This window comes from Arabidopsis thaliana, chromosome 5, assembly GCF_000001735.4.
Source record: "Arabidopsis thaliana chromosome 5, partial sequence".
Classification (NCBI taxonomy): domain Eukaryota; kingdom Viridiplantae; phylum Streptophyta; class Magnoliopsida; order Brassicales; family Brassicaceae; genus Arabidopsis; species Arabidopsis thaliana.
Window position 1 is genome coordinate 24,122,121 of NC_003076.8, and position 27,991 is coordinate 24,150,111.

Here is a 27,991-nt window from a genome sequence, read left to right on the forward strand (position 1 = left end):
GTCCAATAAGATAAACTGACCATCAAACATAAAATCCTAATCGATACTTTTGATTATTTGGAAACAGATCCAACCATTGGCAGTTGTCCATTGCTCATTCTACGCAATCTTTCAACTGTCAAATCTTAGCCCAACAAAAATACTTAGATGATTATTATATGTTGACCAAAACAATAATAATATGCTTACCATATAGTTTATTAATTCATAAATAAATTGAAGAATACGAAATTACGAAGAAAATAAATAAAAATACAAAAAGCAGGTTCTTCTCTATATATTCGGAATTTAGCTTCCAAATAACGCAGAAGAAAGTAAAGAGAGAAGAAGCAAAAAGAGTCATATTCGTTGAAAACATCATTCACTCTTCTCTGCGTCTCCTTCTTTCACCCGAAATTGTCTCTGACACCGTTTTGATTCAGCCATGGTGATACTACATTTTCACTTCTTCTTGTTCTCTTTTTGTTTATTTCAGTTCTTCAATTTTTAGGCTCGATTCTCGATTTTTGCTTTCGTCTCGGATTTTGAATAACGATTTTGGCTCACTAGATCTGGTATATGGATTTGTTTTCTCCGATTTAGATCTTTGAGATTTTGTGTTGATGTGATCAGAGTTAGTGATCCACTTGTGCTTCGTAAGTTAGAATCGAAATCATGAAGGAATCTGCTAATTTTGTGTGTGTGCTTTCGAAGTTTCATTAACTATTGAACGTTTCTACGACCTTATTCGATTGTTTGATCCATCAGGCTTGTTGTGTGTTGAAGTTGCAATTGAAGTCTAAATCGTTGCTAGAGATGTATTAACGAGTTTATGTGTGAGCTATTCTAGTTTTAGAGGTTTCAGGAAATTTCTAAGATTCCTAAATAAGAGATTCTTGGCTTTTAGTATTGTGTGGATTCAATTATAGGCTAGCTTTGTGGGATCTGGGATGTGAATCTTAGTGCTTCTGTTGTTTTATTGAAATCAGGCTAATGCTGCGTCAGGAATGGCAGTCCATGATGACTGCAAGCTAAGATTTCTGGAACTGAAGGCGAAAAGGACACACCGTTTCATTGTCTACAAGATTGAGGAGAAGCAGAAGCAAGTGATTGTTGAGAAAGTTGGTGAACCTATTCTAACTTACGAGGACTTTGCAGCAAGTCTTCCAGCTGACGAATGCCGATACGCCATTTATGATTTCGACTTTGTCACTGCAGAGAATTGCCAGAAGAGCAAGATTTTCTTCATTGCATGGTAACATAATTTCTTGTTATCTGCTAAAACCATGTAACCTCATTTCTCTATTCTTACCTTGTTGTTGTTGTTGTTGCTGCTGCTGCCAAAGGTGTCCCGACGTAGCAAAGGTGAGAAGCAAGATGATCTATGCGAGCTCTAAGGACAGGTTCAAGCGTGAACTTGATGGAATTCAAGTGGAGCTTCAAGCAACTGATCCAACTGAGATGGATCTTGATGTTTTGAAAAGCCGCGTCAACTAAAAGAAACTCTCTTTGAATAAGCTTCCGATTATATTCGACTATTATGAAATGGTGTTTTCTATTCTCTTACAGTCTCTTGTGACTGTTAGATACACTTGACACCCTTCATTCTATCTGTCTGGTCTGTTCTCTGTGTCTATGTTACCTTACAGTGTCTCATCTATATTCAAAATTATCACAAGGTTTGTGCTGTGTTTGCTTCCTTTGTTTCAACTCTACCAAAGCTTAAGATTAAGATTTGGGTAAGATGATTCTTTTAAGCTTCCCTTTGTTCTCTTTGTTACAGAGGGTATAAAAAATGCAAAAACTATTCACCAAAATTATTTCTTATCTATAAATGGTTGAGATGTCAAAGAATGTTTCAACTTATACAATTACCAAAGGGGTTAGGATTTAGAACTAGTGTCATTCGAAGTAGTTGTTCTACTGGTTTTGTTGTTAGGTATCAAGCCTTGTCTCAACATCTCATTCCTCAACTCGGTCGCCTTCCCCATTTCTCCCGCCACACAACAACCGTGTATTAGGGTGTTATACGCTACTCTATCTGGCCTTATACCCTTTTCCGTCATCGAGTTCCATAACTCAATCGCTTTCTTCACATCGTTTCTCCTACAAAGCTCATTGATCATTGTTGTGTAGGTTATACAATCAGGGGAAACTCCATCGCCTATCATCCTTGTGATGAGCTCAGAAGCTTCTTCTATTCTCCCTTGTCTACAAAAACCGCGGATCAACATATTATATGTAGCGGTGTTTGCTAAAAGCCCTTTCAAGATTGCATTATGGAGCTCCACAGCTTTCTGCATGTCTACTTCTCCTTTGGTGAGAATGTCGAGAAAACAACCATACGTTACTTGGTTAGGAACCGAACTGACAGGCTGCATTTTTGAACAAAGAACCTCGGCTTCATTAACAAACCCGGCTTTGCATAATCCGTTGATAACAGCAGTGTACGTGACTTCATTAGGTACACACCCTTCGTTTATCATCAAATCCCATATTCCAAATGCTTCCTTGAAATCTCCGGTTTTGCTCTTTGCATCAATCATACTTGTATAAATCACATCATCAGGCTTTAGTCCTCTATCATGCATCTCCTTTAAAAGTCCAAAAAACAACTTTCGATCTTTGTGCTTTAAACTTCCATCTATAAGAACACCATAGCACACAAGGTCCAAATCCACCCCTCTTTGTACCATCTCCTGACAAACGCTTAACGCCTCTTCTAATTTTCCTTCTCTGCAAAATCCGTGTAAGAGTCCGGTATAACATATCTCATTCAGCTCACAATTTCCCTTGTGAAGGCCATCCACGAACACTTTGGCTTCCGAAGCTTGACCTGTGAGACATAGCCCGTGTATCAACGGTCTATAACTGTATGTATCAGGCACAATACCTTTCTCGGTCATTTCTTTCAGGAACTCAAAGGCTTTAGACATGTCTCCTTCCTCGCAATAACCTTCAATCATGACATTATAAGTCACTCTGTTTGGCTTAACATTCCATTCTGCCATCTCGTTAAACAGCTTTACTGCATCACGAATCAACCCAGCACGGAATAGACCCGATAAAAGCGTGGTGAATGTATAGATACTCGGCGCAATACCCTTCCCTGTCATCTCATGATAGAGCCTAAGGGCCTTGTTTATTTTCCCTTTGCTGCAATATCCACCCATTAATGATGTGTATGTTACCACTGTTGGCTCCAACTTTTTATTAATCATCTCTGCCATGAAACCCTCTGCTGCACTAATGTCACCGAACTTGCAGTGCCCGTTAATCAAAGAATTGTATGGATACACACTTAGTTTCAAACCCGTATCAACCATTTCCCCCAGGAAACTAAGTGCCGTATCCAGTTTCCCTCTTCTGCAAAACATATCAATCAAAATTGAATAGGTCACATCATTAGGACGCAACCCAATTTTCCCCATCCTATCAAAAAGCAACTCAGCTTCGTGGAACTTTCTACCTTTGCACAATGAGTCAATCAATGCGTTATACACAAATAAATTAGGTGAGACACCAAAATCTACTACTCTTTTAACCAAGTTAAGCGCCTCTTCAATCTTTCCCCTCTTCCTTAACCCCTCTACCAAACTTGAAACCGCAGCTTCACTAGGACTGAACCTCAAACATAACATCTCATCCATCATCTCCAATCCGATCTCAAATTCTTGCACTTTACATAACCCGTAGACTAATGTACAATATGTCACAACATCTGGTTTCAGATCTTTTCCAGCTAAATCCTTCTTTATCCCAACAGCCTCCCAAACCTTCTGCTTCTTACAAAGCCCATCTATCAACACATTATATGGAACTATATTCACATCACATCCTGTTGCCTCCATATGAGCAATCATTTCTTTAGCTCGAGAGAGATCTTTCAACTCACACAAGCTACGTATAACTCCTGTGTAAATGTAAACATCAGGACGAATCCCCACGCTGACCATATCGTTGAACAACTCCATTGCCAAACCAAAATGCCTAAACTTAACCAACCCATGTAAAAGAGCACTCAAAGTTCTCACTTCAGGCAGTAAACTAACTTTCGTTATCATCATCTTAAACACCAAAACTCCATCTAGAACTCTCCTACTTCGTACATAATGCTGAATCAACAAATCAAAACTCGAGCTTGAACTAAGCTTACATTTTTCATAACAACTAAAAAGCACATTAAAAACGTCACTTGGCTTCAGCGCACGAAGCAGAAGCGTCTGCAACAGTGATGAAGCAGGCCAGAAGAGATTAGCTTTGACCAGAGCATGGATCAAAATACAAAACGACGCCGTGGAATGGTCGAATCCTCGATGCAAACCGAGGAAATTGAAAAACCTCAAACCCAATTTGGGATCATCAATGGTTCCAATCAGAATCTCTTCAACATGAACAGTCTTCAATCTTCTCGAGACTAGCTCACTGCTCAATGCGATCTCCCAGCTCCGTTTCCCTCGCACGATTCTTTTGACAGCATCGACGAATTGCTTATCTTCAGCGATTCTACATTCTTCTTGTGCAGAATCGATCACAGAGCTCACATTTCTAAAGCTATTGCGAAAATGAGAGCTTGTTATTGATCGAATCGTGCAAGGGAGCTTCATCAAAGAGGTCCACCGTGAAAATCAGAACCAGCATTGGTCTGTGTTAGTGTCGCAACAACGAACCGATATCTGGGGACCCGGACGGGTCGGGTCGATCTCACTGGTTATAATTGGGCCTACAACTGGGCTCATTACAATACATGGGCCGATGCAGAATTTTTCGAGGATGGCGGGAATGGAAAATTTCACTAGATAGCGCCAATCTGGGACACGTCAATAGTCCTGGCCACCAAATGTATCCAATAAGAACCGTCACGTGTGAGAGCTTTCCTCCTTTTCAAGATTCCTTTTCAACCGTCGATATCATTCTATTAAAAAGCAGATCAAACGGTACAGATATCGATCCGCGTCAACTTAATGTATCCAATCATATCACTCCATAGGATCTATATAAAAGCAATATCTCAATTTTTTCTAGGTCATCAAGCAATCCAAAGCGATTAAACCTACTCAATCTCAGATCTCGTTAAACCTAGAAACCTCGAGAAAAACCGTATCAATGGCGCCGAAAGCAGAGAAGAAGCCCGCTGAGAAGAAACCAGCTTCCGAGAAGCCGGTGGAGGAGAAATCAAAAGCCGAGAAAGCTCCGGCGGAGAAGAAACCAAAGGCCGGAAAGAAGCTCCCGAAGGAAGCTGGTGCCGGAGGCGACAAGAAGAAAAAGATGAAGAAGAAGAGTGTCGAGACTTACAAGATCTACATCTTCAAGGTGCTTAAGCAAGTTCATCCCGATATCGGAATCTCCAGCAAAGCGATGGGGATCATGAACAGTTTCATTAACGATATCTTCGAGAAGCTTGCTCAAGAGGCGTCGAAGCTTGCGAGGTACAATAAGAAACCTACGATCACTTCTCGGGAGATTCAGACTGCTGTGAGATTGGTGCTTCCTGGAGAGTTGGCGAAGCATGCCGTTTCTGAGGGGACTAAAGCCGTCACGAAATTCACCAGCTCTTGAATAATTGAGTTAGGGTTCTTATCATATGGATGTTGCTCTGCTTTAGGGTTAATGGAATTTGGAAGATCTGAGTTAGGGTTTTAGAATGTCCTTTAAGTATCTCTGTTTCGTTTGGAATTTCTACGTTTTGTAAGTACTGCTGCTATTGATAATGTTTGGAGTCTATATTTGCTCTTTGTGTCCCAATCCTGTCGTATTGAGAGTTGCTCGTTGTTTTACTCGTATTCAATCTTTGCCTTGCAGAAATTACACTGTGATCTAGTAACCACATTTCAGTAAGTGCCCCATGAATTGGGTTCGTAATATGAATTGTAAGTGGCATTCTGATCGTTGTGGATTATGGATTCCAACTTTTGCTTCGAATTTGATTTTTAGCTGAGAGTTGGTCTTAGACTTGCTAGATTATTCTAAAGCATTAATACTCGTTTAGTTTCATGTTGCGAACTATGATTACATTGCTAGTCTCATGCTTGATTTGTTCTTAGTTTTGGTTTAGTTTTTGTAATTAGTTTTGTGATGTGAAATGGAGTAAATCTGACAATGCAAGAAAGAGAACCAAAACATTTAAGTTTGTATCGTTTCATGTTTCAATATCTATTGATTGTCAACTCTCTCATGACACAAAAGAAGAGGAAACTTCTGTTTGACTCTTCCTTTCCTACGACGTCTTCATCTCTTTTGATCGTGTTCTCTTCTCAAGCTGAGTTCCATTTTACCAATTTGAGGATTGAACAATGACTAGATTCCAACATCCGGATCCCTTAACATTAAAGGCATGACTCTGAATCTCTTGATGCGTTAGGTTATTTGGTTAGTTTGAAGTTGGAGAAGAAAAAAACGTTTAAAAGCATGAGAATTGTATTACAGGGCCCAATCGAACTAGCACCACAGGAAAATAGTTTTTTTTTTGTTTTTATGGTATGAACCAAACGAGAACAGTTGTACACCAACTTGATGACGATTATTGATGGGATACACCAACCACCCAATTTATGTAGATCATAAATATAAAATAAAGTCTTCCGTCTTCACTTGGAGATCTCATCAAACTAATTAACAAACCCCTTTGATTCATTCATTTGTACCCGATCAAAAGAATGGCTACAGAAGCAGTAGACCTACCAATTCATGAGCACCCTCTTTTTCCTTCGGCTCGATGTATTGATGATGAATGTGATGGCTGCCATGTAAATGGTTTCATGTACGCCGGCTACTTTTGCAATGAACCTTACTGTTATGTTTGGTTCCATAAGGACTGTGCTGAGGCCCCAGGGGAGATCAGCCATAGTTCCCACCCTGAACATCCTCTCCTGCTCACCAATGACTCGAAAGATGGTCCATGTGATTTGTGTGGACAAAAGCTATTGACTCCCTGTTATAGTTGTCCCACATGTGAGTTCAAGGTGGATTTGACTTGTGGTATGAAACCGTCACCGCCTGCTATCGAACATCCGCTGTGTCATGATCATGCTGTCGTCTTCTTGAAGATACGAGAGGAGAAGGTTCCTTGTGAATTATGCAAGGAGTCTATTGAAGGTCCATCCTATTCATGTCTTGAATGCGATATGTATTTCCACGTGAACTGCGTCCATCTCTCGGAAGAGGTAAATCATCCTTGTCATTCTATTCATCCTCTCAAGTTAATCACATCTGAGTCACTTACGGATGATGCCGAGAAAAGTTGTCTTTTATGTGGAAATATACCAGCTGAAAATATGCTTTATCATTGTTCCGTTTGCAATTTCACATCGTGCCTTGGTTGTACCAAAAACCCACCACTCCTTGTTATTGAGCATATGAAGACCCACAAACACCCACTTACTCTCTTACCTAGAAGAATCTCATGTATCTGTGACGTTTGTGGGAAGAAATGCCAGTTTACGGCGTATGTATGTCTTCAGTGTGATTTTGTTACCGCAAGAAAGTGTATCGACAGGCCCCGTGTCATCAATATCAATCGTCATGATCATCGCATATATTTAACTCATCATCTCGGCACTGGGTATTCGGAATGCGGAGTTTGTCACAAAAATGTAAGTCAGTACAAGGGGGCTTACTCTTGCTCTGTTTGCCCTAACTATGCTGTTCATTCTACATGTGCCGTGAGAACTGACGTATGGGATGGCGTAGAATTGGAAGGGACCACTGAGATCACAGAAGACATTTCACCATTCAAGGTGGTGGGTGATAACTTGATATGCCATTTTAGTCATGAAGAGCATCAATTAAAGCTTCACAAAGAAGACGTCATTCATGATGAGCGCAGACGCTGTGAAGCATGTATCCATCCAGTTCAATTTGGCTCCATCTATGTTTGTGAAGAAGAGGAATGTTGCTTTGTTCTCCATGAAAAGTGTGCTAATCTTCCTATGAAGAAAAGACTTGTCTTTGGCACCAGACCGTACACATTAATGAAAGAAACTACCGAAATTACACACTGCGAGTTGTGTGGAATATTATCTGATGGTTTCGCGTACAGCTCCCATGAGTGGTCGGATGTAGATGTGCATTGTGGTTCCCTTAATGAGCCGCTCGTCCATGATGGCCATATACATCCCTTATATTTTGCAAAAAAAGAGGAACACACTTGCGATGGATGCCAAAAGAGTATAGAAGATTATATGCTTCGTTGTAAAGCTTGTGACTTTGATTTGTGTTTGTATTGTGCTACTTTACCAGAAAAGATTTGGCATAGGAACGATGGGCACCCTCTCACTTTATGTTGTGGTGAGAAGGAAGAGGCGAGCGGTAAATATTGGTGCGACATTTGTGAGAAGGAATTAGATCCAAGTATATGGTTCTATACATGTTATGATTGTGGAGTCACCTTGCATGCTCAGTGCGTACTAGGAGATTTCTCACGTCTCGTGCTAGGACAAATCTACTCCTTTGGGGAAAAAGAAATCGAGTTTGAGGCGGTTCCTAACAATATCAACACTCGGCCATTTTGCATCCAGTGTAACTCTCGATGCAAGGTCTCCGTCATCCTAAAGATCCTAAAGGATTCTGAAGATGGTTCTGATGATGGTTCTGATGATGTTTCTGATGATGTTTCTGATGATCCTTCTAATGATGTTTCTGATGATACTTCTGATGATGATTCTGATGTTGTTTCTGATGTTGTTTCTGATGATGCTTCTAATGATGATTCTGATGATACGTCGGATGATCACAATGGGTATATCTGCTCCCGATCATGTTTATCGAGTTATTTGGGTGAAGAAATTTGAACTTACGTTTTGATGATAATGAGTGGTTCTATCTTGCTTGTATTATTTCATTAGCGTTCCTATTTCTCTTTTTATTTCCAAGAACTGATATGTAATACATAGTGATTTTTGTTTTCTAATGGTAAATGCTGGTTATTATATATTATACACCAATACTGAAAAAGTCACAGATGCACAGATTGATCAAACCGGCATATAAGAGCATCAAAACGAATCATAAAACCAATGAAGAACCTAAAGTAAATCAATGAAATTACTACGTGATCATTCCCTTCGTTATAGAAGTCTCTTGTATTTGCTTGTGTATAAATCAATGAAAAACAAAAGAAAGGTAGTAGTCTAAACTACCATTGAAGAAATCTTGCTTACACAAACACAATGTTATTTGAGAGCATGCATGATCACTTAACTTTTCTTTTCTTTCAAACATACCAATTTTGTTGCAAATACTTGAGAACAATACTCATGTTTCTCATACACTTGGAATGTGTACTACAATCTAAAAAGCAGAGTAAATATCAAGGGAATAGGCCTTTGAGGTCCGCACATCTGTTGGCTTGTCTTTCTTGAAACAACGAGAAGAGAAGACACAAAGTTCAAAAACTTTTTAGAATCATACAAAGTTCATATACATATCTGGTTATTGATTATGAAATCCAACTTGCAGTTTTTTTCTGAACAAATGACTATTGTTGTTTGCTTTATGTACTGTTTTATCCGCTGATTTTGTTTCAGTAGCTGAGAATTGTTTGGTATTAGACTTGCAAGAATATTCCGGTATTTTTGGAATAGATGACTATTGCTGTAAGCTTTGTCTACTTTTTTATCCACTGCTTTTGTTTCAATAGCTGAGAATTGTTTGTGTTAGACTTGCAAAGATGCTGGTTTAGTTTCTAAAGCTCTGTTCCATATTGTCAACTATGATTACATTGTATGTTTCCTCACTCTTGATCATTGCTTTAGATTGACATATGTATATATGATGCATGATTTGTTCTTAATTTTGGCTTAGGTTTTGTAAATAGTGTGACGTGAAGTGGAGTACATCAATAGTATTACAGCATTCGATTTGCCATAACTGATTTGTATTCTGCATCAGTGGATCTATCTTTTAAAGATAAGATCCTTTACAAAGGATGAAAAATCATTGAATGTGTTCACTTATGAAAAATCCTCTCAAATAAAACATTACACAAGAATAATCAATCATTCTTACTTTTAAGTTTTCAAGATTTGCATCATCGACCATCAAAAACTCCCAATACACAGACAGGGGAATCTAGGCAAACATGTGATGACTCATACCAGAGGTTTCACTTGCATCAGTAAAATCCTATACAGAAGATAAGCGACTTCATTAGAAAGAGAAACCATCATCCCAAGCGCAAGTGATGCAGACTGTAAAATCAAAGAGACGACAAGTGATGCAATTAAGGAAAACTACCAAACAATTCTCACAGAAAATGCATCAATATGTTTATACATGCATTTTCAAGAAACTAGACAGAATCAAACCTCATTGTTATACTAGAGTGTGATCGGCTATGAACATGAAAAGAGTTAGATGGCTTATGTTTGCTAAAAAAAGTGTGATGGTGTAGAACATAATTGAATGGAATCCATGAGAATGACAAAGATATTGCTCTGTTCAAGTTGGTGGCTTGGTGATTACTTGATAAAGAAATTCCAGCCATAAAAAACATACTAAAGCTCAAGAAGGACGAAAGTAAACGATCTGAAGCATGTGTTCTTCATGTCTTTTCGGATCCAATATATAGCTGTGACCTGTGAGCAATGTTTTTTCATTATTAACACATAACCTGCGCTAAAATTTTCAGGCTTGAGATTCACAACATTCACTTTCTCTAACTAGTAAATATGGATCCATAGTTTAGATGGGCTTAGGAGCATAATCATTTAGTGAACGGTTTATAAGCCCATTTAAGATTCATACCCTTAAAAATGGCTTCGTCCACGCTATTCGTTAGTAGATAAGGATTCAATTTTACTCTATTTGCCATTTGGGCTTCTAGGCATTTTCCTTCTACATCAGCAATGTATTTTGTACGAGTCTAGGTTTCACCGTCAACATTTCACATTATGGATAGGATCTGGTTAATTAGCAAGATTTGTTTAATCACAACGTGTCCTTGTTCCCTGGGAGCTACAAGAGTTGGGGGCATGATGAGAATTTTTTCATGTGGGCACGAAAATTCAGGCCGTCAGCACAGCTTGCCGCACTTATTAATTCGAGAATCGTGATTAACATCAGATTAATAGGAAATCCACTTGGTTTATTAAACAAAACAGCATTAAGTAATCGCATCAATTAGAAGATGATTGAAGACTAATCTCTTAGCTGTTCGCTAGTTTGACCTTTCATTTAATTTTCAGTGACAAAGAACGATTCAAATTCTGGACGATATGACGACTTCTATATTCAAGAAAAATAAATTAATTAAGACTTAATTTGTGGAACAATTATTTAAAGTTCAACTGCCTTTGAGAAATTAAAAAAAGGACTATACACATGGCCGGTCCTATTTTGACGTGGCCAAAACGTTTTAAAAATAAATTGGCTCTAACTGTTGTTTAGATAAATTCATTTGACTTCTAGGATGTTATAGGATTTTTTATATGTTTTATTTAATTAGATGTTTTGTTATTTTCTATGTAAAATTTAAGTGCATTTAGTAGTCATTTCTATTTTTTGTCAAACAATAGTCATTTCTGTTATGTACCGATTTTTATGATTGGTTGAAATTTTATAAATTTATATATGGGTATTAATAATAAATATTTTTTATTTAAAACAAAATCAAGATGGATTATTATTTTAGTAGAATCTACTAGTTATTGAACATTTTAGCTGTCCAGCTAGAGCTAGTAATTTAAGTATTTAACTGTATGTATGTATATTAGGAACGATTCAAATCTTAATGAGGAAAATTATATTCCAACCACGACTAAGTCAACTAAATTATAGAATAAGAAACGATATAAAAAATTAAACAATGTTTAATGTATAGTATTTAAGCTCTTCGTACATAGGTTATTATAATTAACAAAACAGAGTATTTTTTTTTTTTTTTTTTTGTTAAAGCGTACAGAGTATTTTCAGAAACTAACGTTAGCAGTCGAAGATTTATTCACATCGAGTTAATAAGAAACGCCACTTGAGTTATTAAACAAAACCGGTATTAACTAGTTGAGATCCACGACGATATTTTCTTTAAAAAAATGATTCAAGCTTCAAGCATGTTAGCTGTTAGCGAAAAAAGCCTCCTAACTTCACATGTGAGACACAGAGGAGGACCTTGTATGGCACGGAACGGACAATATGTTCCGGTATACTATATAGGATTAGATAAACCTCTATACCAAGATTTTTTTTAAAAATTATACAAAAAACCACGATTAATATCTAAATCGCTAGAAACCTTTCCAACTTTTTTTTTTTTTTTTATCCCCACCCAACACCCCAATTTGTTTTTGGTTTGCGAAGGCAACATATATAACATACATTTTTCATATTTTTATTTATTTATATACAAGAAGATAAATATATTGCTGTCTTCCGGTTCGACTTCGTGATCTCACCAAAGAAACACGCAAGATCACTTCCATCGATCAATACATGGATACATCAGCAGTACAACTACCCTTTCGCGATTATTCTCTTCAACCTGCTCCTCGGTACATCAACGCTAGATGTCATATCTGCTCTGTAACAGGTGCCATCTACAACGGCTACTTTTGCAATGATCCTATTGTTTGGATGCATAAGGAGTGCGTTGAGCTCCCATCTGAGATCAACCATCTTTTCCACCCCCAACATCCTCTCTTGCTCACATATGAAGAGGGATGGTGGAGTTGTTTCTGTGCTTTGTGTGGAGAAACAAAGCCAGCGAAGTACTTTTATAGTTGTTCCACATGTAAAATCAAGGTGGATTTGACTTGTGGGATGAACCCACCACCGCCAGCTATTGAACATCCCATCTGCCATGACCATCCACTTGTCTTCCTGAAGAAAAGACAGGAGAAAACCCCTTGTGAAGTTTGCAAGAATAGAATTCTTGGATCATCCTATTCATGTCTTGGATGCGAGTTGTACTTCCACGTGGGCTGCATCCATCTCTCGAAAGAGGTAAATCATCCTTGTCACTCTGATCATCCTCTCATGCTCGTCGAATCTGAATCACTTACAGATAATGATAAGAAGACTTGTTTTCTATGTGGGCAACAACCGCATGGTATTCTTTATCATTGTTCTATCTGCAACTTCACACTGTGCATTGGTTGTATCAAATCACCACCACCTCTTGTTGTCGAGAATGTGAAGACGCACAAGCATCCTCTTACTTTCTTTCCAAGAGGAGTCTACTGCACTTGTAACGTTTGTGGGGTAAAAGGACTTATACTCTCTTATATGTGTCTTCAGTGTGGTTTTGCGGTCCATTGTAGTTGTGTAGACTTACCTCAAGTCATAAACATAAATCGTCATGATCATCGCATTTCTTTCACACAGCATCTTGGTCCTGGGTATTTGAACTGTGGAGTTTGCCGAAGAAGTGTATGCCAATTCAATGGAGCTTATTCTTGCTTAGTTTGCCCCAACTATGCAGTTCATTCACGGTGTGCAACAAGATATGACATATGGGATGGTGTGGAACTGGAAGGGAAAGCTGAGAATATTGAGGATATTGCGCCATTTAAGGTGGTTGGGGATGACTTGATTCGTCATTTTAGTCACAGCAAACATTCTTTAAGACTCCACAAGAACAATATCATTTATGATGATAGTACACGATGTGAAGCATGTGGCCATCCAGTCGAATTTGGTCGAATATACAATTGTGAGGAATGCTGTTTCATTCTTCATGAAAAGTGTGCTAATCTCCCTATGAAGAAAAGGCTTGTCTTTTCTACCTTACCATTCCTATTACTGGGACCGGGTAATGATGTTTGCAAGGTTTTAGATTGCAAGTTATGTGGAATGTTTTTTACTGGTTTCGAGTACAAGTCCCAAGAAAGGAGGCAAAGCGATATCGATGTACATTGTGGTTCCCTTACGGAGCCGTTCGTCCATGATGGCCATTTACATCCCTTATATTTTGATCAAAAGCAAAAGGAGCTTCCTTGCAATGCTTGTCAAAAAACCATAAGAGATTATATGCTTTGTTGTGCTGATTGTGACTTCAATTTGTGTTTATGGTGCGCTAGTCTGCCAAAAAAGATAAGGCATAGCAACGATGAGCACATTCTCACGCTATGTTGTGGTGAAGAAGCAAATGGAAAATATTGGTGTGATATCTGTGAGGCAGAGTTGGATCCAAGTAAATGGTTCTATACATGCTTTGGTTGTGGAGGCACATTGCATGTGGAATGCGTACTAGGAGATTTCTCACGTCTCATGCCAGGATGCACCATTGACTACCGGGTATATACCGTGGAGGTGGTTTTCAATAATCACAACACGCGACCAATGTGCAGCCGGTGTCACTCTCGATGCAAGGTTTCTGTAATCCTTAAGTTTCGTGAGGGTAACATTGTATATTTTTTTTGTTCACGTTCATGTTTTCTGATGCATTTCTCATATTATCTGTGAGGCATTGCTACGATTTTTCATGTGAGAGGAAAAGGCTTTGATGTTTTATTCTAAATTGATGAGTGTATCTTTTACGGTGGTTTCTCAATTCTTCCCCTATTTAATCTTATGAAAATTATTGGTGTGATACATGCGAGAGAGAGTTAGATCCAATTAAATCGTTCTATACCAGTAAATCGATCGATACAGTTACTTTGGAGACTTATGTTATTGTTCCCGTTCATGTTTTGTGAAGTACTTTGCAATAAACCGGTGGATCTTTCTTGGTGGTTTCACACTTGAAAAAATATTCGCGGTGAACCTTTATTTACCGCTTTTATTCCAGTTAATTAGAATTTGTCACCTAATAAAAAAAATTAAATTTATTTAATTATAAAATCTTTTTTGACAGACGGATAAGACCATGTTTTACCTGATTTATGGGCGGGCGGATAAAACCATCACCGCCTGCCATTGAACATCTTATCTGTCATGACTATTCTCCATTCACTAGTCTTTTTGAAGAAGCGAGAGGAGGAGCCCCTTTTTGAACAACTACTTTTGACAATCAATAGAAATCCAAAAGCTAAATCGATTCATATCAAACAATATTGCTAAAATATAATATCGAACGCAACAATAACAACTACAGCATGTTGTGCAATGTAATATTTCTCGGAAATAGATAGTCAATGCTATCAAATCATGATTTATAAGTTTAGAATATATATCTAAAAAGTAAAAACATATTTCGGATCAAATTCGAATATTTTGATTTTGACTTTAAAATAAAAATATTACAATCCTGATCTGGAAACTCTGTATCATATTTGTTGGAAGTTGGATGGGATCAAAATTTCTCTAACCTCCACGTTCAGCTTCCATTTCTCCTAAAGAAAAAGAGAAAAGAAAGAATCTCATTCACATACATCATACATGGATACAGGAGCAGTAAAGCTACCCATTCACGAGCACCCTATATTTCCTTCGGCTCGGATCGTTTTTAGTACATGTAAAGGCTGCGGTGTAGAAGATTTCGTCTACGGCGGGTACGTCTGCAATGATTCTGACTGTAAAGCTCGGTTTCATAAGGAGTGCGCTGAGGCCCCATCTGAGATCAGCCACTCTTTCCACCAACAACATCCTCTCTTTCTCACCAATGGCCTGGGAGATCTTCCATGTGATTTGTGTGGACAAAAGCGATTGGAAGCCGCTGGTTATAGTTGTCCCACATGTGAGTTCAAGCTGGATTTGACTTGTGGGATAAACCCATCACCGCCTGCTATTGAACATCCTATCTGTCATGACCATCCACTTGTCTTTTTGAAGAAACGAGAGGAGAAGGCCCCTTGTGAAGTTTGCAAGGATTCTATTGGTGGACCTTCCTATTCTTGTCTTGGATGCGATCTGTACTTCCACGTGGATTGCGTCCATCTCTCAAAAGAGGTAAATCATCCTTGCCACCCTAGTCATCCTCTCAAGCTCATCGCATCTGAATCACTTACGGATAATGCTGAGAAGATTTGTCTTTTATGTGAACAACAACCAGAAAATATGCTTTATTATTGTTCTGTTTGCAACTTCACATCATGCCTTGGTTGTACTAAACGCCCACCACCTCTTTTTATCGAGCATACCAAGACCCACAAGCATCAACTTACTCTCTTTCTAAACGGAATTTCATATCAAGGTTCCGCGCTGACATATAACAGCAGAGCTTATATGTGCCTTCCTTGTGGTTTCGTTGTCAATGGGAATGGTATCAACCTACCTCAAGTCATAAACATCAACCGTCACGACCATCGTATCTCTTACACTCATCAGCTTGGCCCTGGATATTTGAACTGCGGAGTTTGCCGCGAAATTGTTGACAGGGATTGTGGGGCATATGCTTGTGTCGTTTGCAGTAACTATGCAGTTCACTGGGAATGCGCAGTACATGATAATGTATGGGATGGTGTGGAATTAGAAGGGACATCTGAGATCACAGAAGATATTGCACCATTCAAGGTAATGGGTGATAACTTGATAAGTCATTTTAGTCATGAACAACATACTCTAAGGCTGCACAAAGAAGGCATCATTCATGACGCGTACGCACTATGTGAAGCATGTACATATCCGATCGGATTTGATCCGATCTACAGTTGTGAGGAATGTCATTTCATTCTCCATGAAAAGTGTGCTAATCTTCCTATGAAGAAGAGACTCGTGTTTGCAACCACACCATTCAAATTAGTGGGAGCAAGTAGTCGTGTTCGTGATGTGATAGACTGTGGGTACTGTGGTGAATGTTCTACTGGTTTTAAGTACGCATCTCAAAGAGGGTGGGAGATAGATGTACATTGTGGTTCTCTTTCTGAGCCGTTCGTTCATAATGGCCATTTGCATCCACTATATTTTGATTCTAAGGAAAATCACTCTTGCAATGCATGCCATAAGGTAACGGTTCATATGCTTTGTTGCAATGCTTGTGACTTTGATTTGTGTTTAAGTTGCGCTAGTTTGCCATTAAAGATAAGGCATAGAAACGATGAGCACCCTCTCACTCTATCTTGTGGTGAAACGGCGAATGGAAAGTATTGGTGCGATATATGCGAGACAGAGTTAGATCCAAGTAAATGGTTCTATACAAGCTTTGATTGTGGAGTCACATTGCATGTGGAATGCGTACTAGGAGATTTCTCACGTCTCATGCCAGGACGCATGGTTGATACTGTTGGGGGAAAGAAATTTTATGTGGTTCTTAACAATCACAACACTCGACCATTATGCAGCATGTGTCGCTCTCGATGCAAGGTCTCCGTCATCTTAAAAGCTTGTGATGAAGACAATGTATACATATGTTCTCGTTCATGTTTTTCTGATATGGTTTCAGCTAGATCATGTTGATTGAGTGTTTAATTTGTTTAATTTTGTGTGGAAAGGATGAAACTTCGATACCCTTTATATTTTACAAGATGAGTGAATTATTCATGGTTGCATTCGCTAGCTGCCCTACAAGTCCAAATTCAATATCTGATTTTAATTTGAACTTCTTTACTTTGCTCGTCTTGCAACATAACTGAGTTGTGATTTAAATTCTAATAGATACTGTTAAGGGTTTCCATGTCTCTATATTTTATCTATATAAAGATATGCCTAAGAGTTTATAATTCCATCACTCATAAGATTAATGCAAGAAAATATCTTAGAGACTACAAGGTTCAAAGATATTTGTTTATTCTTAGTTATGTTTTCTAAGATTTCTCTAAATTTTGCCCGAATTCACAACACAGCTTTAATTATCATTATACTCTTCCAGTTTTATCTGTAAGAAACTAGAATGCAATCAGACTCATTGTTATGCGATAGCATGATCACTTATAGTTATGAAAATCATTGTTATACGGTAACATATTGAAAATATTGAATTGCTATACACCGAATGGCCAAGTATATATAACCAAGGTAAAAATATGTCAAAATAATGGCTTCGCCCGGGTTCGAACCGGAGACCTTCAGTGTGTTAGACTGACGTGATAACCAACTACACCACGAAACCTACATGCTTCTTTCTAACCTCAACAATATATATATACATATAGATAACTGTTTAATATTGTAACTTGTAACCAGTGTCGGCTAATTTCGACTTTTGTAGATCTTTTTCTGCTCTTTCTCTCTCTCTCTCTCTCTCTCTCTCTCTCTCTCTCTCTCTTGTATTATTTCTATCTCCCCCGCCGTCGAAAGAGAAACGTCGATCGGAGAACCTTTGAAATGTCGACTGGATTAGATATGTCTCTCGACGACATGATCGCCAAGAACCGTAAGTCTCGTGGTGGAGCCGGCCCCGCTCGTGGAACCGGATCCGGATCCGGACCGGGTCCGACTCGCCGCAACAACCCTAATCGGAAATCAACCCGATCTGCTCCATACCAATCAGCCAAGGTCCAAATCCGTTCTACATCTGTTCTTTCTTCTTCTTCTTCTTCTCTCTAGTTTCGCCGGATCTTTCTTCTCAGATCTGCCGATTCATAATGGAAAATAGACTCTGCGTTGACGTTTTCTTTAAAAAAGCTTTTGGTGTTGATCAATCTCTCAATACGTGGAAAATATCAAACAACGGATTCATTTGGTTGTATAGGCGCCGGAGTCCACCTGGGGTCACGACATGTTCTCCGATAGATCTGAAGATCACCGATCGGGACGTTCCTCCGCCGGAATCGAAACTGGAACCAAGCTCTACATTTCCAATTTGGATTACGGTGTCATGAACGAAGACATCAAGGTGCCTAAATTGTTCTTTACCCTAATTCTTTGTTAATCTGCATAGTTAGGGTTCCTGGAATCTAGCATCGTCTTACCTGAATAGATACCAAATATAATGGATTCGATCCTGCGAAGTAGTTAATATGAATATGTTTGTTAATATGCAGGAACTGTTTGCTGAAGTTGGAGAACTTAAACGCTACACAGTTCATTTTGATAGAAGTGGAAGATCAAAGGTACTTGTGAATTGTGATGATAGTTTTGTATGTCTCCTTCCTCTTATTGAGTCTTGATGACTGAAGTATTGTAAACTACTTTATTACCATTAGGGAACTGCTGAAGTAGTGTATTCTCGGCGTGGCGATGCACTCGCAGCTGTGAAGAAGTATAATGATGTTCAGCTGGATGGAAAACCCATGAAGATAGAGATTGTGGGCACTAATCTTCAAACTGCTGCAGCCCCGTCTGGTAGACCTGCGAATGGAAACTCCAATGGTGCTCCATGGAGGTGAGATTAAGCACTGCTCATTACTATGTGTTATATGTAAAAGCTTCTTCCATCTTGTGAGGTGTATTGAAAGTGTGTTTGTCTTACTGGGTTAGCAGAGGAGGACAAGGGAGAGGAGGTCAACAACGAGGTGGTGGACGAGGAGGCGGTGGCCGAGGTGGTGGTGGTCGTGGTAGGCGTCCTGGTAAGGGCCCTGCAGAGAAGATTTCTGCGGAAGATCTTGATGCGGATCTTGATAAGTACCATTCTGGAGATATGGAGACAAACTAAGGAACGTGACTGATCTTCTCAAACCGGTAGGGGTTTTAGGAGGAAGAGAATCGAGAAAATGTTTGCCAGAGGCTTTACCACTTAGCGCCTTTTTGGCTGTGTTGTTCATTTGTTTCATTAGAATGACTTTACAGAATTGAGAATATGTGTTATTTAAAGTTGTTGTCTATCTTAATACCCTCAAGTGAAAGGCAGAGGAAGGAATACCAATTTCGTTTACAGATCATATGCAGGCAAAAGAGTTTTCAGAAATCAGGTTTAGTTACTTGTATTGTGTCTCTTATCCAAGCCATGCCTTGTGGTATTATGAGCGCAGAATTTTGATTGAATATTGTTCATTTGCATTAAAGTATCAAACCATTTACGCAAAATTGTTCAATAGTGTTACTCCATGCATGAGAGGATTTTCAGAATCTATCGTTCCAGTTCTGTATATTGTGCGAGTCTCAACTTTTTAAGTTTCTCTCTCTATTTCTAAGCATGTCGAATTAGTAATATACACAACGTTGGATGATATCATGGTCCATGAATGGTGAAAAGTTTAAGGGTTCTTAGTTCTTACAGATCCAATACAACTAAAACAGAAGGCCGAAATGGTTTATCTTCTACACAAGAAGGGTTTCTGGACACAATACACGTCCTCTATAGCAAAATAACAATTTTACCAATGACAACAAAACAAGTCAAAAGCTTATCCATGGGATCTTTCACAAAACGGAGTTTATCTTCTCTGTAGACAGTAATACAGGTGAAGGTAAGGTTCACTGGTTTGCCTCTTTGACCAAAACCACATTATATACACAAGGATTGGATTCCTGCTGTAAGCTTCATCAAAAGTAAAAGCTATTCAGCTCTGCCTTGGCTTTTCTCGCCGTGAAAAGATGAGCCTTACGATAGAATAGAGTACCGCCTTAATGCAAGAAACCACAAAGTTCCAGCATGAGGATGGCCAGTACCACGGATATAGCAGCCTGAAAAATAGACTAATGAGATGCCTCGGGTAACGCCCAACCTGCAAGACAAGAGCATCACAATGTTACAAGCCAAGCCTATCCATAATGTGATCTATATGCAAGTGTTAAAGACATCAAACGAGCGAACTTGAGCCTGTTTTGCTGAACTTTGGGAGCTTTCAGATTTTTAGGTGATTGCCTAAAACTCTTAGATGATGTTTTTGAAACCCATACACACTTACACTGGATCTTGCAATCAAAACAATGGGCCTAAACCTGAACTTTTTACAAGGTAATACTCACAGGAAAGAGGGAATCCAAAGCATCCCAGGCTGCATGACGGACGGCTCTTGTCGGGTACATTGGACCTCCAGGAGAGGTAAAACTGTATAAACACGCCTTTAACCTTGTGCTAGTAGTCATTCTCAGTTCCATACCTGCAGATGAAATCAAACATTTCTTATAACTTTGATTCCATGTTAGATGCAGAATCTAGACAAGTTCCTAAAGGAGAGAAATGTACCTTGAAGAATCTTCATCTGAGAAAGATAATGTAGCAGCACTGGTTCCACCTTCAGTTTTTGCAGCTGCCGCAATAAAATAAGAAATATTAGATGAGTGATGTGTGTGATACAATTTTGAGAGAAATTGAAGATAGTCATAAAGCTTTTGCTTCTATACCTGATCAGTTAGTTCGATAACAAGGAAATCTCCAGGTCCTCCAATCAAGAAAGCATTTGGAAACTCTGGGAAGTTCCTCAAGAAGCTATCGAGTTTATCCACTGGACAACAATTTGTCAGTGAAAGAAGAAACGCTTTGGTTCCAATGATAACTTTTCAGAGAAAAATGTCTTACCTGAATTGTAAAAGAAAATGAACCTAGAGAGTAAGAGATACAGTTCCCTCTGAGCCTGAAAATAGGTATATGGGAAAGTCAATCTCCAGGTTCTCCATCAGTTGAACCATCATGAGAATGAAGAAACTCACCTGAATGGGAATTTTTTTCAATCGTATCTGCTCCAAAGCAACTTCCTCAAGGAGATACTAAGAGAACAAAGAGATGTTAGTTACAGTGGCAAAATTGCATGGCGATTTGAGCGTACAGTAACAACCCGATTTGACAAGTACAAAGCAATATTTATTGCCTAGAAGATGTATAAGAGGCATTAAACAAAGTAACATCTTAGAAAGAGGATGTGATGATCTCTAGCATGTGTGGTTTACATGGTCTAGCTGGAAGGCCAGTAATTGGGTTTTTGTTGAGAACATAGTCTTCCTTAATACATCAAAGTCACTTGATTGATAACTAAAGTTCCCTATATACGTACATTATCCAACAAAGAAGATGAAAATACGATATATCTGAGGAAAATAAGATACCCGAAAGAGACTTTGGAAGCGCCTCGTATTTGTCTGGATGTCTATCCTGTAATTAATATGAGTAGAAATTATCACCTGTTACCCCTCATAATGCTTGGCAATGCAATATTAAGTAGCCAGAGACTCTAAAAAACTATTATACCATTTCTTAACAAACTATAAAATCATTAGTTAAAATATGCCAATGCCACTACTACAGATCCAAACCACACAATTAAGCCTAGTGAGGTATACACACTGAACCAAGCGAGTCAACAAGAGTGAAGATGCTAATTTGCTATGCCAAAGTTCATAAATTTTTACCAGAACACATTTGTTGCTCCCTGCACCAGAGCCGAAGAATATCGCAGGAGTATTTCTTGATTGTCAAGCTCAACCTCAAACAGCTGAGAAGAATATAGAAGAAACACATTAAACATTATTGACTCAGTCGACAAACTAATGGACTGAAGACAATGCAAAGAACCTTGGGGATTGAAAATAACACTAAAGCAAAATCGTAAGATTTGCAATACCCATTTATGGAACAGTAGAGAGAATATATGTGATGCAAAGGACTGGCTCCACAGCTGCACCATCAAATCAAGTATATCCTTCCCCCTCTCAGACACTTTCACATAGTAATCAGCAAGGACATCGAAAAAGCATAACGGACCATCAGCATCTGCTTCATCAGAAGTAATCAAATCCTCTTCTTTGCTAAGGATCACATCTGCTTCAAATTCCAGCTCGAAAAGTTAAATTCCAGTGGTAAAAACTGATTTGAATTCAAAAAAATGGGGACATGAAAAGTGTAACCTTTGGCTCGATCGTCTACTTCGAGAGCTATATCAGCAAATAAGTCTTGTAACAAGTTGCGTGTTTGTGCTGGAGAGACAACAGCCTATACAAATTCCAAAATCAATTTTATAGTCTCAAATTGAAGATGACAAAATCCAGAAATCTAGCCGTGAAAAAAGCTGAAAACAGGTATATAACATTTGTTGATTGATAAACATTAATCAGATTTGCTGCATGACATTGATCTCAATCGGAAACGGTAGATTCAAAATGAATCAAAACCAAAAAAAATCGAAGAAACCATTTCTTAATCAGAATTTCGTGGAATTATCTAATGCATGTGTCTCGAATTAGAGAAATCGTGTTTTCTGGGCAAAATCGAAACCCGATCAATACAAATCGAGAATAACGAAGAAGAAAAAGAGCAAACCCGTGTAAGCTTCTTCTTAATCTCTTGTGTAAGAGCTTCAAGATAAGCAGACCTCCGTGAAAAAGAGGAAGACGGCGACGAAACTTTCTCCATTTCAAAAACCACTGATCCAAAAAGGAACTACCACATGCGATCAACAGCGTCGATCTATTATCGCTAGTATGAGAAATCGAGAGAATGATAATGATTGCTTCTTCGTTACGAATTATTTTATTCAATCAATCAATGAATGGGGTCTCCTCTGGATTTAAAAATTAGTCGTAATTAGGCGTGAACTTCTTTTCTCTTTTGCTACTGTGAACTCCGATAAAGACACGAGAGGAAAAAACGAAGATATAGTTTGTTTCAAAACGACTTCGTTGCATTCTGGATCAGAGAGATGACGTGTTGGTTGGCTGAAGACACGTGTACCTCTTCAGGCCCCTGTTTATTTTTCTTTTAATCTTTTTTTTTTTCTAAAAGTAATCAACGTCGTTGTGGTAGAATAGTTTCGGAATGAGATTGATTAATGTCGTTTTGTATCTTTTCAGAATTTGTTATGCAATACGACAATTTATTCATATCACCTTCTTTTAGATCTGTATCCAATTATAGAAATTGGATGATTTGATTCATCAAATTCAAAGAACCCTTAAGATACCACTATCTCCTTTTTAAAATGGATCAAGACCTCATTATCCACTACCACTCGTGGCAAAATGAAAACTATATAAAATCAACACAAAATGGAGGGAAACTAAAATTTACGCGCTAATGAGTAAAGTTGGTTAAAGCTTCTTTACTCTCAACATTTGGACCTGACGTCTTGTCGTCGTTATTTATGGGCTTGGTGATGTTTTATTGGGCTTAAATTTTGTACATTTTAGTGCAAATAAATATTTCGTTCTAAACAATAATAACGAATCGAAAAGCCCAAGACATGTTATACTCGAGAGCCAACAGTCAAGCTGATTTCAACGTATCTCGTCACGCCACGTAGTTGATTAACAGCCGAAGATCGCCGCTGATAAAGAACTAGATTGACGGCTGACGAGTTAATACGTCTGCTCTACTGTCAAATTCACAATTCAAAGCGAGGTAGAAAATTAGAGTCAGAGTCATAAGAGATTATGAGTAATCAAACGAACTTTCACCAAATTGCGTGTTTCCATTGTTGAGAATTTAGCAAATGAAAACACATTACAAAAGCGAAATAGCAAAAAAAGGAAATCAAATCTTGCTACATTTACTAAAATACCTACATTGAAATTCTCAAATCTAATTTCCAGAAACAGATCTCCAAACACAAATCTGAAAAACCCTGATTAACCGCCGAATCCGTAGAGAGTCCTTCCTTGCCTCTTGAGAGCGTAGACAACATCCATGGCGGTCACAGTCTTCCTCCTAGCGTGCTCGGTGTAAGTGACAGCATCACGAATTACGTTCTCGAGAAAGATCTTGAGGACGCCACGTGTCTCCTCGTAGATGAGACCACTAATACGCTTGACTCCACCTCTACGAGCCAATCTTCGAATGGCAGGCTTGGTGATTCCTTGGATGTTGTCTCTCAGAACCTTCCTGTGACGCTTGGCTCCTCCTTTACCCAAGCCTTTTCCTCCCTTTCCACGACCAGACATTTTCTCGAGAGAATTAGATTTCTTTTTTTCGCTACTGTGTGAAGAAGAATTGCTTTTGATTTTCAGATATTGACTGGACGTGTTTGTTTATATATAAGAGGGCTTTTGTTTTCAACCATCCGATTTAATAACCCATCTAACGGCTGTTAAGCTCAATCCTTGTCAATACTGATATGACATGATAGCCGTCGATTGATTTTAATCAACGGTTATTAATTGTGATCCGCATGATAACTACATAAGTGTTCTTCAGAGCTTCGCTTTGTAGTTACTAGTTTGCATGGGCTGGCTTACTTTTTAATGGGCCGGTTATGGATCGAAACCAAACTTCTCTTATTTTCGAATACGCAGGCGTTTCGGTAACTGCCTCATACGTCGTCGGTTGCATAGTAAAATAAATTTATTTCTTTTTCTTCTCTTTTTTTTTTTTTGGTCGTATTTATATTTCTTCTCCTAAAATCGGTGAAGTATCTAAAAACCCGTTATTTAATGCTTAAACCCTAATCGGAAAATCTCTCCGCCACTGTTCTCTCCGACTCACTAATGGGATTCTTCGATCTTAGCATTCCGTACAATGAGCCGCCACGATCAGGTGGTAAGGAAATCGCCGGCGGGAAAACCTTACGATTAAAGCTCGCCACGAAAGCCATGGAGCTAGGCTATGTTGGGATCGCACATAACCGTTCGATCAAAGGCGTAATGTCTGACAAAGACTCTTGTACGATCCCTCTTCTCACTCTTGGGTCTCTAATCAAAGTCGCTCCGCGGTTAGCTTCTTCTGTCGGATTCCATCGCGATTTACTCGGTGTTCCGCGAACTACTCCGTTTCGGCAGTACACGCGTCTCACAGTTCATGTGGAGAGTAATGCTCAGTGTCAGAGTTTGAATTCTGGGAATCCGATTCTAAAGAGTTATGATATTATTGCTGTTAGGCCGATGAATCAGAACGCTTTCGATTATGCCTGTGAGAAAGCTGAGGTTTGAATTTCTCTCTTTTTCTGTTAAAAATTCAATCTTTAGTTTTTGTAGCTCAATTGGAGTTTTTTTAGTTAGGATTTAACTCTTAGCTTGTTTGTTTTCATAGGTTGATCTTATTTCGATAGATTTTACGGACAAGATGTTATTCCGATTGAAGCATCCCATGGTTAAAGCTGCTATTCAGGTTTGTGATTTCACTGTTAGAAGAATCTGTGTGTATCTTATTCTTTTTATTTGCTTCACCTTAATGAATTTTCTTATCTGCAGCGAGGGATTTACTTTGAGATTAAGTACTCTGATATCCTTATGGATGCACAAACGAGGAGACAAGTTATATCAAATGCTAAGGTGAGATTCTGTGGAAAATTTTATTGTCAATTAGTTGATCATGTGAAAGTTTTATGAGAACTTGCTTATACTGTCTTGTGATATGGTGTATCTAGTTACTGGTGGATTGGACTAGGGGGAAGAATCTAATTATATCAAGTGGTGCTCCTTCAGTCACAGAACTTAGAGGTCCAAATGATGTCATAAATCTCATGTTCTTACTTGGACTCTCTGCTGAAAGAGCTAGAGCTGCCATTTCAAAAAATTGTAGGTATGTATCAAATTCGTCTAGCAATTGTGTTATTTGATGCTGCTAAGCGTCATTGAGAATGGATTTTAAATTGCTTTCAGGAATATGATAGCCAAGGTTTTAAAGAAAAAACGGTTTCACAAAGAAGCTGTCAGGGTTGAATTACTTTCTGCTGGTGATACTTTTAGCCTCGAACAGCCTCTGTCTGAAGATTGCATGAAATGGGATCGCCTTTCGAGCGGTGAAGGTGACATGCTTTTGGATGATCTTGCAAAGGCTTTTGATGCCACAAATGTTGTGGCGCACAAATCCTCGAAGGCGATTGATTTCACCTCTGTTCTTGATGGCTTGCCAAAACATGGTTTCCGGGTTAAGGATATTGTAGGAACTGAATCAGTGACTCAGCCTTCTGCAGCTAAGGTGATTGACACTCAGGTGCACAGTAGTAATCAAGTTTCTGAACTACGTATGGCCACAGCTTCATCTGATGATAACCTTCGGGAAATTGAAACCATAAGCCAAATTGACATGCTGATGTCTGAAGATGACAATAAGGTGGAACCTACTACAAATGTCCTCAAAGAAGAAGCATTTGCCCTAAGGAAATGCAGTGCCAGCCATGGCCAGGGGATTTTGGTGCAAAATCAGACGGCTACTCCCTTTACACTGACAAGATGTACAAAGTCAGAAGCAGCGTCGGATGTTAGCATGAATATTGAGTCGACTTCCGAAGGTGGATCAATGTCACCGTCAAAAAGCGATCATGGGATCCCACAAAGTCCTGTTGAAGTGAATAACATGGGAAATGCTGCTTTTGAAGAAGAAGCCTCAGTGGACGAAAACAGCAAAGAAAGAGCTACTACTGGTCATGCTAGTAATGATGAGATGCATATCACTGAGTCTGGACACCACGCATCCATTGATGATGAGAAGCATATCCCTGAGCCTGAACACCTCACATCCATTGCTGATGAGATGAAAATTGATTGTTCTTCGGAAGCAAATCACGACGAGTACATGGAGGTCACAATGGAAGACCAGATGCATGAAACAGGTGACAGTAAGATTATTCTTCCTAACTTATCCTCTGAGACTACCGATTTGCTAAGTGAATCAGGTAAATCTCTCAGTCCAGATGCGGTTGTGCAAGACCATGACGAAGCATCAAGACTAGAGTCCGATGAGACAAAGCTCGAGGAAGAGGCATCAGTTCCAAACCACAACACCTTTGAGATAACAATGGAAGACAATAAGGTCGAAGAGTTAACAATTGAAGACGAGAAGGTTGAAAAGACTGAAACCGAAGCTAGTCACCAAGCCCAAGTCCAATCCTCTGAAAATAACAATGACACAAAATCAGGTACGAGATCTAAGTTTCCTCATTTGCAAATCTAACCTAACACATAAGTTTGGAGTATAGATTTCAGTCTAATGTTATATCAATCCATAATGTAGGTAAGACGCAAGCTAAGAGGAGTAGAGTTCGTTTACCGCAACTAAGGCCTTTCAAGCCTTTTCTACTTCAATCAAGGTTCAAAAGGATCAGTAAAAAAAGAAAACATTGAAGAGCTTGATCATTCTTATAAGTACAAGTTTTGTCCATTAATTTATACCCACGCAAGTCTCGTGGTTTCATTTTTGAACCGATTATAAAATGGGGGAAAGAAAGAATCTAATTTATTCTCTAGAGTTGATTCTTTGTGTACTCGTGTTCAAGAAAAAGGCTTTTAGTTAAAATATTAAAAAGGAAAAAAAAAAGTTAAAAAGATTTAAGAGTGGAGGAGTCGGTAAATCTACCGCCGGCCGACAAAAGTCGGGGACAATGTCGCCGGAGGGCCTACATCTCCCTCCATAGCCATTGCTAAAGAAGAAAGACTGCTCTCTTTCCTTTTT

The 27,991-nt window shown here is 38.8% G+C and overlaps 11 protein-coding genes, 1 long non-coding RNA gene and 1 other non-coding gene across 26 annotated transcripts; 7 read left to right on the forward strand and 6 right to left on the reverse strand.

Moving 5' to 3' along the window:
* The first annotated feature begins 227 nt into the window (after window positions 1-227).
* On the forward strand, window positions 228-1,792 carry ADF4 (actin depolymerizing factor 4). Of its 3 annotated transcripts, none has more exons than NM_180897.3 (3): window positions 228-427; window positions 969-1,234; window positions 1,326-1,792. In NM_180897.3, the coding sequence occupies exons 1-3, from the start codon at window positions 425-427 to the stop codon at window positions 1,474-1,476; spliced, it is 420 nt and encodes a 139-aa protein (NP_851228.1). In that variant the 5' UTR covers window positions 228-424; the 3' UTR covers window positions 1,477-1,792. The 3 variants fall into 3 exon arrangements, with proteins under 3 accessions (NP_851228.1, NP_001318843.1, NP_568916.2); NM_125382.2 differs by lacking the exon at window positions 228-427 and adding an exon at window positions 481-554; NM_001345374.1 differs by having other exon boundaries at window positions 405-1,234.
* AT5G59895 (uncharacterized protein) lies at window positions 1,288-1,470 on the reverse strand (the record flags this gene model as incomplete). The annotated part of the gene is made up of 1 exon (NM_001345375.1): window positions 1,288-1,470. A coding segment is annotated over one exon (183 nt), but the record flags the coding sequence as incomplete, so codon positions are not given.
* Window positions 1,793-4,597, reverse strand: AT5G59900 (Pentatricopeptide repeat (PPR) superfamily protein). The gene has a single exon (NM_125383.2). It carries the CDS (start codon window positions 4,584-4,586, stop codon window positions 1,863-1,865), a length of 2,724 nt encoding a protein of 907 aa, NP_200798.1. The 5' UTR covers window positions 4,587-4,597; the 3' UTR covers window positions 1,793-1,862.
* A 159-nt stretch (window positions 4,598-4,756) lies between these two features.
* HTB4 (Histone superfamily protein) lies at window positions 4,757-6,042 on the forward strand. The gene has a single exon (NM_125384.3). The coding sequence runs from the start codon at window positions 5,086-5,088 to the stop codon at window positions 5,536-5,538; it is 453 nt and encodes a 150-aa protein (NP_200799.1). The 5' UTR covers window positions 4,757-5,085; the 3' UTR covers window positions 5,539-6,042.
* Window positions 6,043-6,370: 328 nt separating this feature from the next.
* Window positions 6,371-8,961, forward strand: ULI3 (Cysteine/Histidine-rich C1 domain family protein). Its single transcript, NM_125385.2, has one exon. The coding sequence runs from the start codon at window positions 6,636-6,638 to the stop codon at window positions 8,766-8,768; it is 2,133 nt and encodes a 710-aa protein (NP_200800.1). The 5' UTR covers window positions 6,371-6,635; the 3' UTR covers window positions 8,769-8,961.
* A 994-nt stretch (window positions 8,962-9,955) lies between these two features.
* AT5G08945 lies at window positions 9,956-10,271 on the reverse strand. Its single transcript, NR_143138.1, has one exon. It is a non-coding gene; the product is annotated as an other RNA (long non-coding RNA).
* Window positions 10,272-12,104: 1,833 nt separating this feature from the next.
* On the forward strand, window positions 12,105-14,545 carry AT5G59930 (Cysteine/Histidine-rich C1 domain family protein). Of its 2 annotated transcripts, NM_001345376.1 has the most exons (2): window positions 12,105-13,173; window positions 13,297-14,545. In NM_001345376.1, exons 1-2 carry the CDS (start codon window positions 12,406-12,408, stop codon window positions 14,374-14,376), a joined length of 1,848 nt encoding a protein of 615 aa, NP_001332205.1. In that variant the 5' UTR covers window positions 12,105-12,405; the 3' UTR covers window positions 14,377-14,545. The 2 variants fall into 2 exon arrangements, with proteins under 2 accessions (NP_001332205.1, NP_200801.1); NM_125386.2 differs by having other exon boundaries at window positions 12,111-14,438.
* A 559-nt stretch (window positions 14,546-15,104) lies between these two features.
* AT5G59940 (Cysteine/Histidine-rich C1 domain family protein) lies at window positions 15,105-17,363 on the forward strand. The gene has a single exon (NM_125387.2). It carries the CDS (start codon window positions 15,292-15,294, stop codon window positions 17,245-17,247), a length of 1,956 nt encoding a protein of 651 aa, NP_200802.1. The 5' UTR covers window positions 15,105-15,291; the 3' UTR covers window positions 17,248-17,363.
* A 455-nt stretch (window positions 17,364-17,818) lies between these two features.
* On the forward strand, window positions 17,819-19,817 carry AT5G59950 (RNA-binding (RRM/RBD/RNP motifs) family protein). 5 transcript variants are annotated; one of them, NM_001203643.1, is made up of 5 exons: window positions 17,819-18,285; window positions 18,482-18,625; window positions 18,774-18,842; window positions 18,936-19,114; window positions 19,210-19,747. In NM_001203643.1, exons 1-5 carry the CDS (start codon window positions 18,115-18,117, stop codon window positions 19,382-19,384), a joined length of 738 nt encoding a protein of 245 aa, NP_001190572.1. In that variant the 5' UTR covers window positions 17,819-18,114; the 3' UTR covers window positions 19,385-19,747. The 5 variants fall into 5 exon arrangements, with proteins under 5 accessions (NP_001190572.1, NP_851229.1, NP_001119461.1 ...); NM_180898.3 differs by having other exon boundaries at window positions 17,977-18,285; window positions 19,213-19,817; NM_001125989.1 differs by having other exon boundaries at window positions 17,977-18,285; window positions 19,218-19,738.
* AT5G59945 lies at window positions 17,826-17,899 on the reverse strand. The gene has a single exon. It is a non-coding gene; the product is annotated as a tRNA-Val (tRNA).
* A 37-nt stretch (window positions 19,818-19,854) lies between the features above and the next one.
* AT5G59960 (K-stimulated pyrophosphate-energized sodium pump protein) lies at window positions 19,855-23,288 on the reverse strand. 3 transcript variants are annotated; one of them, NM_125389.3, is made up of 11 exons: window positions 22,928-23,288; window positions 22,516-22,600; window positions 22,233-22,429; window positions 22,021-22,103; window positions 21,718-21,763; window positions 21,325-21,381; window positions 21,194-21,248; window positions 21,019-21,119; window positions 20,861-20,924; window positions 20,641-20,774; window positions 19,859-20,396 (listed from the first exon to the last, which is right to left on the reverse strand). In NM_125389.3, the coding sequence occupies exons 1-11, from the start codon at window positions 23,018-23,020 to the stop codon at window positions 20,232-20,234; spliced, it is 1,080 nt and encodes a 359-aa protein (NP_568917.1). In that variant the 5' UTR covers window positions 23,021-23,288; the 3' UTR covers window positions 19,859-20,231. The 3 variants fall into 3 exon arrangements, with proteins under 3 accessions (NP_001330620.1, NP_568917.1, NP_001330619.1); NM_001345377.1 differs by having other exon boundaries at window positions 19,855-20,774; window positions 22,928-23,235; NM_001345378.1 differs by having other exon boundaries at window positions 19,867-20,396; window positions 22,233-22,600; window positions 22,928-23,286.
* A 422-nt stretch (window positions 23,289-23,710) lies between these two features.
* Window positions 23,711-24,609, reverse strand: AT5G59970 (Histone superfamily protein). Of its 2 annotated transcripts, NM_001345379.1 has the most exons (2): window positions 24,169-24,609; window positions 23,711-23,978 (listed from the first exon to the last, which is right to left on the reverse strand). In NM_001345379.1, the coding sequence occupies exon 1, from the start codon at window positions 24,541-24,543 to the stop codon at window positions 24,232-24,234; it is 312 nt and encodes a 103-aa protein (NP_001332089.1). In that variant the 5' UTR covers window positions 24,544-24,609; the 3' UTR covers window positions 23,711-23,978; window positions 24,169-24,231. The 2 variants fall into 2 exon arrangements, with proteins under 2 accessions (NP_001332089.1, NP_568918.1); NM_125390.4 differs by having other exon boundaries at window positions 23,711-24,609.
* A 369-nt stretch (window positions 24,610-24,978) lies between these two features.
* On the forward strand, window positions 24,979-27,822 carry GAF1 (Polymerase/histidinol phosphatase-like protein; the record flags this gene model as incomplete). Of its 4 annotated transcripts, none has more annotated exons than NM_125391.3 (7): window positions 24,979-25,521; window positions 25,628-25,705; window positions 25,789-25,869; window positions 25,965-26,119; window positions 26,200-27,152; window positions 27,229-27,458; window positions 27,554-27,822. In NM_125391.3, the coding sequence occupies 6 exons, from the start codon at window positions 25,087-25,089 to the stop codon at window positions 27,270-27,272; spliced, it is 1,746 nt and encodes a 581-aa protein (NP_200806.2). The 4 variants fall into 4 exon arrangements, with proteins under 4 accessions (NP_200806.2, NP_001154789.1, NP_001332678.1 ...); NM_001345380.1 differs by having other exon boundaries at window positions 25,011-25,521; window positions 27,234-27,458; window positions 27,554-27,759; NM_001345381.1 differs by having other exon boundaries at window positions 25,087-25,521; window positions 27,216-27,458; window positions 27,554-27,663.
* Between the last annotated feature and the right edge of the window lie 169 nt (window positions 27,823-27,991).

Coding starts and splice junctions, on each gene's coding strand:
- HTB4 (NM_125384.3), top strand. CDS start 5,086: ATGGCGCCGAAAGCAGAGAAGAAGCCCGCTGAGAAGAAACCAGCTTCC.
- ULI3 (NM_125385.2), top strand. CDS start 6,636: ATGGCTACAGAAGCAGTAGACCTACCAATTCATGAGCACCCTCTTTTT.
- ADF4 (NM_180897.3), top strand. Junction 1,235..1,325: donor AAGATTTTCTTCATTGCATG/GTAACATAATTT, acceptor CTGCTGCCAAAG/GTGTCCCGACGTAGCAAAGG.
- AT5G59970 (NM_001345379.1), bottom strand. CDS start 24,543: ATGTCTGGTCGTGGAAAGGGAGGAAAAGGCTTGGGTAAAGGAGGAGCC.
- AT5G59940 (NM_125387.2), top strand. CDS start 15,292: ATGGATACAGGAGCAGTAAAGCTACCCATTCACGAGCACCCTATATTT.
- AT5G59900 (NM_125383.2), bottom strand. CDS start 4,586: ATGAAGCTCCCTTGCACGATTCGATCAATAACAAGCTCTCATTTTCGC.
- AT5G59960 (NM_125389.3), bottom strand. CDS start 23,020: ATGGAGAAAGTTTCGTCGCCGTCTTCCTCTTTTTCACGGAGGTCTGCT. Junction 21,249..21,324: donor TGAAAAAAATTCCCATTCAG/GTGAGTTTCTTC, acceptor ACCTATTTTCAG/GCTCAGAGGGAACTGTATCT. Junction 20,397..20,640: donor CTTTGGATTCCCTCTTTCCT/GTGAGTATTACC, acceptor CTTGTCTTGCAG/GTTGGGCGTTACCCGAGGCA.
- AT5G59950 (NM_001203643.1), top strand. CDS start 18,115: ATGTCGACTGGATTAGATATGTCTCTCGACGACATGATCGCCAAGAAC. Junction 18,286..18,481: donor CTCCATACCAATCAGCCAAG/GTCCAAATCCGT, acceptor TTGGTTGTATAG/GCGCCGGAGTCCACCTGGGG. Junction 18,626..18,773: donor TCATGAACGAAGACATCAAG/GTGCCTAAATTG, acceptor GTTAATATGCAG/GAACTGTTTGCTGAAGTTGG.
- AT5G59930 (NM_125386.2), top strand. CDS start 12,406: ATGGATACATCAGCAGTACAACTACCCTTTCGCGATTATTCTCTTCAA.